Here is a 17,041-nt window from a genome sequence, read left to right on the forward strand (position 1 = left end):
AGATAGTTTATGCCAATTCCTACAAATAAGAGAATCACGTCTAAGAGAAAGAAAATCAAGAAGGTCGCGAGAAGATTACAGGCCCCGAGAAACACAAGATTACAGAGATAGAAATCAAAATAGGAGGGACTATACAAGACGAGATTTTAATCCCAGAAGGGAAAACGAAAATAGAGACAACGGAAGAGGAAATTATGAACAAAGAAATAGGCAATGGAATGAGGACAGAAATCGAGAATACCAGAATAGAAACACCACACGCTCAAATCAAGAAAACAGAAATAATGGTAGACAAAATGAACAGGGATATCAAGAAAACCGAAACAGATCCGACAGACCAAGAGAAAATAGAAGAGAAGTAAATAATACCCAGACAGATGAATATGACGGAGAGAGACATTATGACGAAAATATAAACAACGATGAGCAACCGGCGTCTTTTCACGACGGCGCTCACTAAAAACCAAAAATCAAACAGGAATCTTTTGTCACCCCAAGGAGTTTATTAAATTGGCAGGAAACAACGAAAAGAAAAATGGAGTTAATTTAAAATTTGTGGATGGATTTATCAACGAGAAACCAATTAAAATTATGATAGACACTGGATCTGAAATAACATTGGTCAACAGAAAACTAATAGAAGAAGTTAACTTAACAAATTTAATTTATAAAATACCTAGGGTAAATTTAGTGGGCGCAAACAAACGGACATTGGCAACTATAAATGAAGGCATACGAGTAATGGTACGACTGGGCAAGAATATGTATGCACTACAATGTGTAATAATGCCAAACATGTCACATGACATGATAGTAGGAGTGGACGAATTGGCAGAAAAACATGTAGTGATAGATTTTAAAAATAATACGATGAAACTAACAGAAGAAAAAGAAAAAGAACAGGACAAGGAACATGAGAAACAAAATACGGACGAATCAGGTAAAGAACAAACAGTGGAAATGAATTTGGCAGCGAAGCAAGGACAAAGAAGAAAAAGGAGAAAAGGTCAGAAAAAGATAAAAGAAAATGAAACCTGTGGCTCCTCAAAAGAAGAGTTGAGCCCAGAAGAAGAAAATTTGAGAGTATCAGAAACAAAGGAAACCTGGGATTCCTCAAAAGAAGAGACGGGCTCAGGAGAAGAAGATATAAAGCTAAAAAATGAAAGTGAAAAGAATATGATTGAAACAGTGGTATTTGAAGAGGAGGTATATGCAAACGAGGATGCAGAATGCACGGTAAACATGTGTGAAGAATCTGAGAAAAAAGACAGAAAATTGATATGTGGAGAAGGGAAAGAAAAGGAATTGCGGTTGATGTTAAGAAACTACGAAAATTTGATCAATGAGGAAAACAGAGTGGCTAAAAAGTACGAACATTCATTTGAGGTGAAAAACTTGGGAAATTTTCGATCAAAGACTTACCCGATTCCATACAAGTATCGACAAGAGGTGAAAGAAGAAATAAATAAAATGTTGGAAGATCAAATCATCGAAAGATGTGATTCACCGTATGTTAACCCGATTGTGATAGTAAAGAAAAGCAGTGGAGAATTGAGATTATGTTTAGATGCCAGGAATATCAACCAGCACACTGTATCACAATATGAATCACCTCTAAACATCGAGGCCATTTTTGGAAGAATCACCGGGTCACACATATTTTCGAAAATTGACTTAAAACACAGTTTTTGGTTGATACCGTTAGCTGAAAAGTGTAGAAACTACACCGCTTTTTCTATTGATGGTATTGTCTACCGGTTTAAGGTAGTGCCGTTTGGATTGCAGAGTGCTTGTGCTGCACTCGTCCGAGCTCTACATACCATTTTGAATCGCCACGAAGATTTCATAGTTCATTATATCGATGATTTATTAATTTTTTCACAAGATACTCAGAGTCATCTGAAACACATAGAAATAATTCTGGAAGAATTGGACACAGCGGGATTGAAATTAAACATTGAAAAATGTCAATTTTTTCAAAAAGAAGTCATTTATTTGGGTTTTCAATTGGACACCAAAACAGTAAGATTATCCGAAGACAGAGTCAAGCTCATAGATGAATACCCAAGACCAACGAATTTGAAAACATTGAGAGGTTTTCTTGGCACGATTAATTATTTTAAAAAACTGATTCCCGATTTGAGCCAAAAGGAAATCCCTCTGATAAAGTTGCTTAAAAAAGGAATAAAATGGAATTGGAAAGAAGAACAGGAGGAAGCTTTCGAAACATTAAAACGAGAATTCGCAAAAGGAACGAAAATATACCACCCCATTTACAATTTACCTTTTATACTCCGAACTGATGCGTCCATACAAAAATTTGCAGGAGTTCTGTCTCAAATACAAAACGACCAAGAAGTGCCGATATGTTTTATATCGCGAGTGACTAAAACACATGAGAGAAAATATAGTGTTACAGAATTGGAGTTTGCCAGTGTACTATATTGCGTAAACAAATTGAGGTTTTACTTATTGGGAGCAAAATTCACAATCGAAACAGACCATGCAGCTTTAGTACATATCATGAAGAATAGATTAGTAAATAATAGAATACATAGAGGCATTCTATTATTACAGGAGTATGATTTTGAGTTCCGATATATAAAAGGAAAAGACAACATAATAGCCGACGCTCTAACACGGGATGAGGACACGGGAAAAAAGGAAACAATTACTCTACAGGTGGGACTAAATAGATTAATACAAGAAGAAGGGATATATTCGTTAAATGAGATAAGGACAAACCAAGAAGACCTAGAGGAAAGAGAGAAAAGAAGAGCGGAAGTAGAAAATGACATATATTTTAAGAGAATAGACGGAAAGGAACTATATTTAGTGACACAGACATTGGCCGAAAAGATAATAAAGAAATTACATGAGGACAATGGGCATATCGGTAGCAGAAAAGTTTGGCTCGTTTTTAGGGAAAATTACATCAGCCGACAGGATTACCGCATTGCAAAGGAAATTACCCAGAAGTGCGATGTATGTCAAAAATATAAGAGTCGAAATTTCAAAAACGAAAATGTTGCCAAAAATATTGAAGCCCGAAACAAACTAGACATTGTAGCAATAGATATGTTAAGCGATCTAATTATGACCACTAAAAGGAACAAACATATTCTGGTAATGGTGGATGTGTTTTCAAAATACGTAAAATTATACAGTTGCCGCACCACAAAGGGGGAAGAAATATTAAGAAAAATCGACAATTTTATAGCCATAGTAGGAACACCAAAAAAGATTCTACTAGACAATGCAACGTATTTCCGAAATGATCGTTTCAAGGGACAACTTCGAGAACGAGGAATAGAGACAAATTTTGTCAGCATCAGGCATCCACAGAGTAATCCTTCGGAACGATTCATACAGGAAGTGACGAAATTTCTTCGCATTGCAACAGATGGTCAACATCGCCACTGGGACAGGAAAATGGCGGAAATAGAAAGGTATTTAAATACAATTCCGAGCACAGTAACAAAAGAGACCCCAGAATACATCATGAAGGGTGTACTGCCGATAAGGCCATGGGAAGATCAAGAGCCAAAAGAATATCAACAGGTGATTGAAACCGTACAGAGAAGATTACGGCGAAGCAACGAAAAATATATCCAAAGACAGGAACAAAATAGAAAAAGAAGACCAGTGACTTTCCAAAAGGGTGAAAAAGTACTCGTGAGGGCATTACGAGTATCAAATCTTCCTGGCGGCATTTGCGCAAAGTTGATGCCTGTTTTCGAAGGCCCGTACATCGTGAATAATGAAAATGGGATAAATAGTTATGAGTTGAGGCACAGGAACTCGGAAAAGATCCGAGGAATTTATAATATTCACGATGTATACAAATATCACGAATAAAAGACAGAATTACATGAAGTAGATAGTAAGTTAGGATATAAGACGTAGATTAAAGTAAGGAAATATACAGGGAGTTGGTTTTGCCTCGAGAAAATTTATTTAAAAATGCAGATAAATTTTATCGAATACAAGGCGGGGATTTGTTATATTTCTATTTGATATAAAAATTAAAATTTGATAATTATAAACAAAATTCACTTTAATATAAAATATTTTTAATTTTCTCAACCTCAGGCATATAAATTTAGAACAACCTGTATACAACAAATTGTTATATTTAATTTTAAGAAGTGATTAGAATAAGCGTACGAAACTCGGAACAATGTGCTTAGATAAACAAAGTGAATGACGCGTACCATTATCGTTCTTCTCGGAAGGTCGATCATTAGCCTATGCTAAATAAAACTCAGTGAAATAGATGATAGTTCATTATCGTTTTTCGCGGAAGGTTTCGATCATTAGCCTATGCTAAATAAGACTCATTTGAAAGAGAGAATAGGTCATTAAAATTTGTAAATAGTTAGAAAGTATTTTAGAATGGGAATTAAATATTTTCTTTTGAAATCCATTAAGCATATTTAGAAAGATTAAAAATTGGTTTTGAGGAATATTACGAATGAGAGTTGGTGGTGGAAGATTGATTTGTGAATCTGGAAGGGATATTTAGAAAGGAGGGGAATGGATGACAAAGTGAGGGCAGAATGTTTTGAGCTGTCGAGAAGTGAAGTCGAGTAGTAGACGTTAGTGTACGGAGAGTGAGAAAGCCGATGTAGTTCCGTGAGTGTGGAGTATCTATCGTGGAACGAGAAGTAGGCCAGGTCGAGAGTAAAAGAACCTCCTTGAGCCAAGAGTGTCCCGGTAGCTGATAGCAGTTTCAAAAAAGGTAGAACACAGCATCACGACAAAAGCAGGAACGAGAGCTATTCGAGCTAGTTTTTCAAAGGAGAACATTACTGGAAGCCAGGACGAGGTTTGATCGCAGCCAAGGATAGCAGGAAACGGGTCTTGTGTGAGGACATTTTCAGTTCACCAGGAAAAGGTCAGTCTCATTTGTTTGGACATGAATGTATGGGTTTTTCGTATTAAATTCCACATAAAAAATTGAATAACATAATCAATAATATCAGAAAAGCTTCATCAAAGTTAAATAGAGTTGTTCCTAATAACTCCTAATAGTTAAATGTTAATAAAAACTTTCAATTGAAAACCAAAAGGAAATAAGATTCCCATTTGTAAATGTTATGTTTAAGAATAATAAGAAATAGCAAATATTAAGCATTGATTGCCTTTTAAATAAAATAAAAAATATTTTGATTATAATTGTAACCCATATGTGTATTTTTTTTTACTCTTTTCTTTTCTATCCCGATTAGGAACCATTAAGAAATATTTGAAGCCACGAAAGTAAGTAATTAATTTATAATTCGCCCTGAGATTGAAAACATATTGATATGTGATCTGGTTAATTAATTAGATTAGTATTAATACATTGATTAAATTAAGTGACATATAAGAATATTATCTCATATCAAAAATCAAGATCACATCAATATATAAAAAAATATGAGTTTCGATCAAAAGTAAAGTGCCTTTCTAGATCACAATATATTTCAATTAGAAGGATGTAATTGCACATTGCATATAGAAACATAGTTTTTAATGCTGAACAACTTTTCATAATAACTTTTCAATATTGTGAAAACTAAACGTACTTTGCTCTTGACCGAAATTCATATTTTTTGACATACTTCGTATAAGATTCATAAAATTTGATATTTGATCTTGATAGTTGCATTCTAGACAAGTTGAGTTCTAGACAATGCAGAACTTTTTATAAAGAATAACTTTTTCTCGTAAAATTAATAATAAAACAGTCTCCCATAATATCATATATGGTTCCTAGTTATGTAGACACCCTGTATAAAATTTGTTTGAAAACTTTGAAATGACAAAATATTATTGTTTATTTACTTAAATGTATACCATATTTTTAATTTAATATGCAGGGTGCTTCATTAATAATGCAAAAAATTTAAGGGGAAAGGCGCAAAATGTCGCCTGTCAAAATTTTCAATCTGTTTTAAATGTATTAATTTTTTTCGAATTCTGAGAAAACTAATAAGTAGTTTTAAAAAATTATAACGCAGAATGAAAGATACCGTTATTATCGAGGGCCGACAGTCCCTTAAAATAAATAAAAAGTTTCTTTTTAATTAAATATTTGCAATTATTAAAAATCACACAATAAATTTTCTCTTTTATTTTCACCCCTGTAACTTATTAAAATAAGCATTATAGAAGTTTTCAGGGACTTTCGGCCTCAGTAATAATGTAGTCTTTCATTCTGGGTTTAAATTTTTCAAAAATATTTATTAGTTTCCGAGATACGGAGTGTTAAAATTTTTCTTACAAACTGACGATTTATTTATTGCTCTAAAACCGGTTGAGGTGTGCAAATTAAATTTGCTGGGTTTTAAGACATAGTTATTGCGCATGTTTTGACAAACAATTACGAAATTTATATTCACCATTGGCGCGCGTACGGGTAATAGTCTGAAATTTTTTAAAGATAAAAATGGTACGCCACTGAAATATTTCAAATTAAAAATCTTTCTTGAATTCCTCGTTCAATTTGTGACAAAAAATCTATCTTCATTTTTTTTCATGAGACACTTCATTTTCATGCAAAAAATAAATCATCTTAACGCTTACAAAGTTTTCGACGAAGTTTCGATATGAATGTGTAGAAACTTATTTCGAATACTTTGTAAGCGTTAAGATATTTTATTTTTTGCATGAAAACGAAGCGTCGTATGAACAGACATGAAGATATATTGTTTGTCAGAAATTGAACAGGGAATTCAAAAATAATTTTTAATTTGAAATGTCTCAGTTACGTACTATTTTTTTGTTTCAAAAATTTTAGACTATTACCCGTACGCGCGCCAATCGCGAATATAAAATTTTTAACTTATGTGTCAAAACATGTGCACCAACTATGTCTTAAAACCCACCAAATTTAATTTGCACACCTCAACCGGTTTTAGAGCAATAAATAAATCGTCAGTTTGTAAGAAAAATTTTAACACCCCGTATCTCGGAAACAAATGAAAATCGAATCACAGCATATGAGTTATTTTTGATTATTTTTACGTATATTATACAGTCTTAAAGTTTGGTGTGTTCCTCCCCACTCACCCTGTATAGTAGATTTAAAGGGTGCCAAAATATGTCCCGCACGCGGGCGCCAATCACCCTTGCGGGGGCCCTGATGTATACTTTGAAAAAGACATTTGAGATTGCACACTGGGGAAAAGTTTAATCAAAGAAACAGCTTTCGAAAAAATCCGTATGTTTGCTCCAGCGATTCCTCTTTCAGTGAGCATAAAAGTGTTATCCGCACTCTTTGTCCCTCTATCCAAAACAATCCAAAATTTACCAAATTCTGCTACACAACGCTAAAAATATTAGTTAAGATAAATTAAATAGCAACAAGATAATGGATACTTGGGTACAAAGAACTAGTTATAATGTATAGGAGATTTTCTGATGGCTATTTGTGACGTTAAATGTCAAAATTGGAAAATTAAGCGATAGTAATAAGCAATATAAAACTTAAAAAAAGAGTGACATGTAGAGTAGTGTCTCTCTACCCTTCTTGCTCCATATACCACTTACCGAAAGTTTTGGGTTCCAGACACCCTAATCTCAAATGTTTGAAATTTCTTTGATGCCTATTTAGTAAAATACTTGATGACTTCCTTGAAACGTAATTTTGGTAGCTGATACATTGTTTTTCCAAAAATAAAAACAGACAAATTTAATTCGTATTTTATTGAAAATACCAGAATGATGAACTAATACACAATGAATTCTTGCCGTTTTCTCATAAGAGGGATGATTCGTATTTTCTGGTACCAAGTATTCAACTCCTAATTTTACGACAGTCCTAAATGCAGGTTAACAAAAAGGTATAGCGTTCTGAAGTCAGAACTGTGGATACCTCATTCCGAATTTTAATTGCCAATTTCTCATAACTAAGTCAATCTTTTTTTTATTATTTATTTATTACAGCAAATTTACAAGCTACTCAGTATTACAGGAGTATTTAACAAATGGTACCGTCCATTAACAGTTCTCCAAGTCTTCACCTAATCGCCAAGGTCTTCGGGCCAGGTTCTATTTAGACGTCTAGTAGGTAGTCGCGGGTGGTATAGTTCTCTGATGCTTTGGCAATCGTTTGTGGAATTTCTTTGTTTGGCTCTGTTTGCTTGAAGGTCAATGACTTCTTTTATGAATGGAATACCAAGATCATTGTGTATGGTATGGTTGGATGGACGGGGTCGAGTTCGCTCCCAATGGTAAGAGTTTTACCTGAACTAAAAAAGGTAGAGTCCGAATTGGCTCCCATAGACAAAATTTATTTTACCTAAACATGTCGAAAATATCACCCAGCGTTGTCACTTCTTTCAAATTTTCTCTTTTTGTTAGAAACAGGTACCTTCCTAGAAATATCTGTGGGAAAGGAGGAAGACCTAACCCTTCGGTCCTAACTTAACTTTCGGGTATTAGAGTGTAGAGCGCAAACCGGCCGATTTCAGGTAAGAGCGCAAAACGGTCGAGCGCATACCGGCCGACACCAATAATTTGTGTTAAAATTGCCACATATGCCAATGTTGAACTAAAACAAACTCTAAAAGTATTTGTCTAAAAGTATAATTTTCCTATAAAAAGTCTATATCACTATGTAAATTTCCTAAGCAGTATAAATATTACACGATTTGGCAACAATGTCTAATGTTTCCGCGATTATATGAGAGCCTACCCGCATTCATGCGGGAGCCAATTCGTACCCTTCTAAAATATACCTGAACGAAGCGGAGCGAACTCGACTTCACCCGGTTGGGGTTGGATACGTACCCATGGAGCATTGGCTATTGTTCCGTAGGCTTTTCAATTGACTGAGGAACTAAGTCAATCTGTAGTTCAATTGACTGAGGTTCAGTCTTCAGACGTTCTACGGGTCGCCCGCAGTTTCTCAACTGTCATTAATAAGCCTAACTTAACGCGTAACTTTGACACGAGAATTATAAAAAAATAAAAATAAAAAAAAATATGCATTGAAATCCAAATCCCGTAATTTTTTGAGCATTATAAAGCGAGTACAAAGACATACATAATCTTTTTTTTGTAAATACACCTTCAATTTATCGTGCACTTCTCGTAGACTGTGTTACCGACTGTACTGACAGTTGAGAAACTGCAGCGTACCCACGTTCTACGCCTGCAGTTTGTCAACTGTCATTAATACGCCTAACTTTGATATGAGAATTATAAAAAAATATGCATTGAAATCCAGATCCCGTAATTTTTTGAGCATTATAAACTGAGTACAGAGACATACATAATCTTTTTTTGTAAATACACCTTCAATTTACCGCGCACTTCTCGTAGACTGTGTTACCGACTGTACTGACAATTGAGAAACTGCAGCGTGCCCGCCTGAATGTTTGTTGGCAATGCAAATATCCTTAGATATTCGGTAACTTTCGAGAAATGCCAATAGGTGGCGAAAGGTAAAACTATCGCCATTTTGTATGAACATTTTTATGCTATCTCTAAATAACGTTATATTTTAAGTATTTATAGTCAAACAGTCATTTTAATAATTATTAATAAATCTAACAAAAATACAAATAATGTTTTCGTAATGATTAGATATCTATTTAACGAATGATAACAAACTGATTTTGACATATTTAATGACAGCGTTTCAGGACAATACTAGGCACGCGTAATCTCTGAAATCATATGAACTGGGTTCATGAACGCTCGAATTTCAGCGTTCAAAGTGAACGCAGTTTAAACCACCAAAATCGTTTTAAACGGGAATTGAGAAAGACGATTTTGACGTTTAACTGCAGTTCACTAAAAGTTCAGGTTAAACTTGAGTTGAACTCGATGTGAGAAATCCGTCCGAAGCTTTGCGTATGTTTATTTGCATTTAATAGTTCTTCAAAATACTCCGCCCATCTGTTCAATTTTTCTGTTGTTTCTCCTAAAAGCACACCATGTGTACTTCTACAGTAACTTTTTTTACTCTTTGCAGTTCCTCGAGATTTTTTTAATTCTTGGTAGAAATTTCTTATTTCCTTGTTTATGTAAAATTCTTCTGTTGTTTTTAACTGTTTGTCAATCTGTTCTTTTTTCTGCAGATTTGTTTTACTTCTCTTCTTCCCATTTTATATTTTTCTGTCATATCCTGTGTATTACTTTTATCTTTTTCTATCTCTGCTTTATTTCTACGTATCAATGCTATTTTACAATCCTCGTCAAACCAGTCTCTTCGTTTCTCTGCTTGTACTTTTCCTAGACAGTTCCGTTGCTTCTGTCATCGCTATCTGTATATTCTTCCATTCTTCGTCAATATCTTTTGTGGTCGGGTAATGAAGTATTTTATTTATCTCTGCCACAAATCTGTTTGCTGTTTTTTTTTTCCTATTGAGTTATTAAATTTTTTTCTTCTATTGTATTAATAATGTCTGAAATGAAAAAATATGTATTCTAGTTTTTATTTTAGGCATTCTTGAAGAGAATACGCATCCACCTATTGAAGAAAACTCAATAAAATGTGCTTGTATGCAAGTTCAGACTGATGTAAAACCTTACAAGTGTGAAATTTGTTTTAAACAGTTTAGACAAGATTGTTCTTTGACAAGACATTTGAGAGTGCACACTGGGGAAAAACCTTACAAGTGTGAAATTTGTTTTAAGGGGTATAGTACAGCAGGTGATTTGAAAAGACATTTGAGAGTGCACACTGGGGAAAAGCCATACAAGTGTGAAGTTTGTTTTAAACAGTTTAGCCATGCAGATTCATTGAAAACACATTTGAGAGGGCACACTGGGGAGAAACCGTACCAGTGTGAAATTTGTTGTAAGACATTTATTCAAGCAAATCATTTGAAAAGACATTTGAGAGTGCACACTGGGGAAAAGCCATACAAGTGTGAAGTTTGTTTTAAACAGTTTAGCCATGCAGGTACATTGAAAACACATTTGAGAGGGCACACTGGGGAAAAGCCATACAAGTGTGAAGTTTGTTTTAAACAGTTTAGCCATGCAGGTACATTGAAAACACATTTGAGAGGGCACACTGGGGAAAAGCTATACAAGTGTGAAGTTTGTTTTAAACAGTTTAGCCATGCAAGTACACTGAAAAAACATTTGAGAGTGCACACTGAAGAAAAATCGTACACGTGTGAAATTTGTTTTAAACAGTTTAACCAAGCAATTAATTTGAAAACACATTTGAGAGTACACACAGGGGAAAAACCTTATGAATGCGAAATTTGTATGAGACAGTTTAATACAGCAAGTAATTTAAAAAGACATTTGAGAGTGCACACTAGGGAAAATCTTTAATCAAAGAAACAGCTTTCGAAAAAAATCCGAATGTTTAAACCAGCGATTCCTCTTTTAGTGAGCATAAAAGTCTTATCCGCGCTCTTTGTCCCTCTGTGCAAAACAATCCAAAATTGACCGAATTCTGCTTCGCAATGCTAAAAAGATTAATTAGGATAAATTAAAAAGCAACAAGGCAATGGATACTTGGGTACAAAAGAACCTAGTTATATTGTATGGGAGATTTTCTGAAGGATATTTGTGACGTTAAATGTCAAAAATAGAAAATTAAGCGACAGTAATAAGCAATATAAAACTTAACAAAAGGGTGTCGTGTAGAGTAGTGTTTCTCTACCCTTCTTGCTTCATATACCACTTACCGATATTTTTGGTTTCCAGACACCCTAATCTCAAATTAATGTTTGAAATTTCTTTGATGCACTCTAGTCTATTTAGTAAAAAACTTGATAACTTTCTTGAAATGTAATTTTGGTAGCTGATACATTGTTTTTCAAAAATAAAAACATGCAAATTTAATTTGTATTTTAATGAAAATGCCAGAATGATGAACTATTACACAATGTATTCTTGCTGTTTTCTCATAAGAGGGATGATGCGTATGCTCTCGTACCAATAATTCAACTCGTGATTTTCCGACAGTCCTAATGCAGTTTAACAAAAACATAGCTTTGTGAAGCCAGAACTGTGAATGTCCCATTTCGAACTTTAAGCATGTTTATCAGAAAGGAAATTTGAACAAGTAATTGGACTTCGTAAGTCCTAGGTTTTCACCCAACGTAATCGAAAGTAGAACTGGAAATCGATATTTAAACTCTTCGTGTAACCTTGTGTCGATTGATACGATTTTACTAATTTCGAGTCATTGTTACTAAACTATGAGTCATCATTTTTTAACCCTTTTCTTGGCAAACCGATATAAAAATGTGAAAACTGTGTTTTCTTTGTATCAATACCCTTCTAGAATTATTTAAAAATTTATTAAACAAATATTTCACCTTTAATTTATTCCTAAGTAAGAATACCATACCCCTTATTATTATACTGATGGTTCATGCATTTTCTAAGGTTTGAACCGATTTCTCAGAATAAAGTTGAAATTTCTTTTATCTGATTTAATGGGAGTGCTCTCGCGTCACGACACCCCCCTCCCCCATTAAATTTTAAGAAAATAAAATCTTTTAAGAATGGAAAAAGTTTATAATTTTAAAATATAATTATTTATTTACAACAAGTAATTGGACTTCGTAAGTCCTAGGTTTTCACCCAAAGTAATCGAAAGTAGAACTGGAAGACGTTATTTGAATTCTTCGTGTAACTTTGCGTGGATTGATATACGAATTTACTAATTTTAAGTCATTTTTGCTAAAATTAAAATTAAAAATTAAGTAGTTAAAATTTCTCACCTGTAGTACCATCCTTAGATTATAAGCTTTCATTTGACACCTTATTTGTCATTCTACCTGGTATATTGACGGAGGAGTTATATTTGTGGTCGGACGGACAGACGGATAGACAGCCTAGGTCAAATTTATCACCTTTAGTACCATCCTTGGATTATAAGCTTTCATTTGACACCTATTTGTCATTCTACCTGGTATAATGACGGAGGAGTTATATTCGCGGTCGGACGGACCGACGGACAGACAACCTACGTCAAATATCTCACCTTTAGTACCATCCTTGGATTATAAGCTTTCATTTGACACCTCATTTGCCATTCTAGCTGGTATATTGACGGAGTAGTTGTAATTACAGACGGACGCAGGAGTATTTATTTAATAAAACCGGACAAAAGTCGAAATCGGCAACTTAAATAAAACGCTGACTAAACCTCATTTTCCCCTACCTAAGTAACCGACCCATCTAAAGGTTTCTGTGAATTTTAAATTTAATACTGTGTTTTTGTGTAGAGAAGTTTAGAGGAAAAACTTTGTGAATATGGCAGAAGAAGGTATGTACTCTATTTTAAAATTACAATTGAATGAATAATTAAATATTTTTCATATTTAATAGTCATATAATAAAAGTAATTATTTTGGTATATATTTTTACTTAAATTTATCAAACAGCAGTGTTTTTGTTAATGTGTCGGGTCTTGTCGGGCTACAATTTATGCATAGTAGAGTAGTACTAATAAACTTGTTGGCTAACAAACAACGTTGTTAAATCATCCGCCTACTTTCGCCATTTTGTTTACTATGACATTAAAGTTTATGAATGAATTTTTCAAATTCTTTGAAGTAAATATTTTTTTAATGTTTTTCTGAAAAAAAAATAATTTTATTAACGTTTCGACGCCCAAGTCGGGTTTCGTCAAAATACAACAACACCCGTCAGATTAAATAAATTATTAGAAGAATTTTTTACTAAGCAACATTTTTGTTTATTTTAGTATTATTTTGTATTTTGACAACGACACCCGACTTGGGCGTCGAAACGTTAATAAAATTATATTTTTAGTAAAATTGTGGCCTATTTCCCATAGAATATAGTTAAATATTTTTTTTGTTTTTTTACAGATTTTTCGGGAACCGTCATTCAATTTATTAGAAGAGATTTGACATCTTAAATGAGGTCAAAGGAAAGAAAATGGATGAAAAGTTTTCATTATTCGAAGAGAGACTTTTTAATTTAGTTAATTGTCCAGATAATGAAAAGAATAACTTCATTCGCGCATTGAAATATTTCAAGAGCGATTTCATAAAAAAATGGAAAGATGCTAGCTACAAAGAAAAACGTTTTTTAAAAAGCAATGAACAGTGGCTCACAACCTCTATTGAATTACCTAACTAGCCTGAAGATTTCACGAAAAAAACAGGAAGACCTCCAAAATCATTTGAAGATCTGTGCGATCGCAGCAAACGACGCAAGACAAAAGAGCTACGAGAGCACGTACCTGTCAAGGAATTGACATACGCAGCTGGTGTGAGTCAGCCTACTTCAGGAAATACTGATGCGTTAAAAATAATTAAAGATATTGTTTCTTCACCAACCAGAGCTACGAAAATCCGTAAAGTGATAAAAACTGCCACTAAGCAAGCAACTATAAAAAAACATACACCCGAGGAAGCACTAGCCATTTTTGTTGAAGGTGACTTTACCAGGAGACAGTGGGAAATAATTTACAAATCGAATAATAGCATTTACCCTTGTTATTCATTTGTACAAATGGCCAAAAAGCAGTGTTATCCTGATGAAGAATCTATACACGTAACTGAGACATGTTCCGAAATTCGTCTGCAGGCATTACATGACCACACTACATTGCGTCTACATAAATATTTAGCCGAAGTTATAGAAACATGTTCACAAGAAGAAAAACAAAACTTGACATTAATTTGTAAATGGGGATGTGATGGATCACAACAAACCCAGTATAAACAAAAGTTTCAAGATAGCGCGGACAGTGACGAAAACATCTTTCAGAGCTCACTTGTACCTTTAAGATTGGTAGTACTGATTAATGAAAAACAAAAAAAATTATTTGGCAGAACCCAGTTCCCTCTTCAGTGAGATTCGCATACAATACGTAAGTGAATCCAAAGATATTACAGAGGAAGAAATTTCATATATTGAAAACCAAGCCGCTCAGCTTCAGGCAACAGAAATGGATGGAGTTAAAATAAAGCACCAGATTATGCTTACGATGATTGATGGCAAGGTTTGTAATGCTGCAACTGATACCACATCAACCATGAGATGCTATATTTGCGGTCAAACATCTAAAGACTTTAACAAGTTAATTAAAAAAGATGTCAATGTAGAAACACTGAAGTTTGGCCTGTCTATTTTGCATGCCAGAATACGCTTTTTTGAATTTTTATTACATTTGGCTTATAAAATTCCATTAGAAAAGTGGCAAATACGTTCAGATGAAGAAAAAAAAGTTGTAAAGAAAACAAAAGAGAAAATTCAAAAAGCTTTTAAAGAAGAAATGGGGATACTGGTTGATGTTCCTAAAGCAGGATTTGGAAATACAAATGATGGCAATACATCAAGGCGATTTTTTGTTGGCCCAGAAAGTGCATCTCGAATTACTGGCGTGAATGTCCAACTAATACAGCGATTTAAAGTCATTTTAGAAGTGATTTCTAGTGGTAACAGTGTTGATGTCCATAAATTTGAATCGTATGCACTTCTTCTTCTTCAAGTCCGTCTCCTATTGGAGGTTGGAAATCATCACAGCTATTCTTATTTTACTGGCGGCTGCCCTAAATAGGTCGATGGAACTGCAGCCGAACCATTCCCTCAGATTTCTTAACCAAGATATTCTGCGCCTACCGATACTTCTCTTACCCCTGATTTTACCCTGAATGATCAGTCTCAGCAGCGAGTATTTGTCACCTCTCATAACATGGCCAAAGTATTCAAGCTTTCTTCTTTTAACAGTAAGTACAACTTCACATCCTTTTCCGATCCGACGTAAAATTTCGGCATTCGTCACGTGGTCCACCCAAGATACACGTAGCATTCTACGGTAACACCACATCTCAAAAGCTTCAATGTTTTTAATGCTGCCCATCTTGATGGTCCATGACTCAACTCCGTATAATAAAGTGGAGAAGATATACATAACACCGCAGCATACGCACTCTCAGATCAAGATTTATGTCACGACTACAGAGAAATATTTTCATCTTGTTAAATGCTGATCTAGCTATTTCTATTCTTGCTCTTATTTCTTTTGTTTGATCGCCTGTATGATCCAGGCAAGCTCCAAGGTATTTATAGGAGGATACCCTTTCTATAACCGTGTTATTGACAACCAACTGGCGTGTGGAGCTTTTGTTATTACCATCCATTTAGTTTTTCTGAGGTTTAATGTAAGTCCGTAGCTGTTGCAGTAGTGGTTAGTGCGTTCCATCAGTCGTTGCAGATCTGTAAGATTGTCTGCTAATATCACTGTGTCGTCAGCGTATCTCAAATTATTGATTGTATTTCCGTTGATCACTACACCACAACTAACGTCCGACAGAGCTTCTTTAAATATGACTTCGCTATAAAAATTAAACAAAAGAGGAGACAGAATACACCCCTGTCTTACTCCTCTACATATTTTGATTTCCTCAGTCATTTCATCATCTACCTTGACTCGTGCTGTTTGATTCCAATACAAATTAGTTATTATTCTAATATCTTTTTCATCAATGTTCTTTTCGACTAGAAGTTGTCTCAGTCGGTCGTGTCGGACTCTATCGAAGGCCTTCTCAAAGTCTATAAAGCAGGCGTATACATCCTGATTGATATCCAAACACCGTTGAAATAGTACGCCCACACCAAAGAGCGCTTCCCTCGTACCAAGGCCGTTCCTGAAGCCCATTTGTGTTTCACTAATATCTTCTTCAAGTTTGCGGAAAATTCTATTATGAATGATTTTTAGAAAAACTTTAAGCATATGACTCATCAAGGCAATCGTTCTGTAATCCGAGCACTCTTTTACATTTGATTTTTTAGGTATTAAAATGAATGTGAACCTTAACCAGTCTTGTGGTATTGTTCCAGTATCATATATGTTGTTAAATAACTCGAGTATCATGTTCATCACTTCTCCATCAATAAGTTTTAATACTTCAACCGGTATTTCATCAGGCCCTGGTGTCTTACCATCCTTGGTGTTTTTTAAAGCATATTCCAGTTCTTGTTTAAGTATCCTTAAACCCTTCATTTCTTCTCGTTTCACTGTTATTAATTCTCTTTCGTCGTCAAAAAGTTCTTTTACGTATTCTTTCCATCTTGTGAGTTTTTGTTTGAAATCTAT

General features: G+C 34.3%; 2 protein-coding genes across 2 annotated transcripts in view; both read left to right on the plus strand.

The window, feature by feature from the left end:
• LOC126890707 (zinc finger protein 570-like) overlaps positions 1-11,548 on the plus strand; it is a 95,640-nt gene extending 84,092 nt beyond the window's left edge. Inside the window, exon 5 of the mRNA XM_050659873.1 lies at positions 10,439-11,548. Within this exon, the coding sequence (XP_050515830.1) occupies positions 10,439-11,283 (845 nt within the window). The 3' untranslated portion in view covers positions 11,284-11,548. The remainder of the gene's footprint in view (positions 1-10,438) is intronic.
• Positions 11,462-14,796, plus strand: LOC126890114 (uncharacterized). The gene is made up of 2 exons (XM_050658961.1): positions 11,462-11,473; positions 14,077-14,796. Exons 1-2 carry the CDS (start codon positions 11,462-11,464, stop codon positions 14,794-14,796), a joined length of 732 nt encoding a protein of 243 aa, XP_050514918.1.
• Positions 14,797-17,041: the final 2,245 nt, after the last annotated feature.

This window comes from Diabrotica virgifera, chromosome 8, assembly GCF_917563875.1.
Source record: "Diabrotica virgifera virgifera chromosome 8, PGI_DIABVI_V3a".
NCBI lineage: Eukaryota > Metazoa > Arthropoda > Insecta > Coleoptera > Chrysomelidae > Diabrotica > Diabrotica virgifera.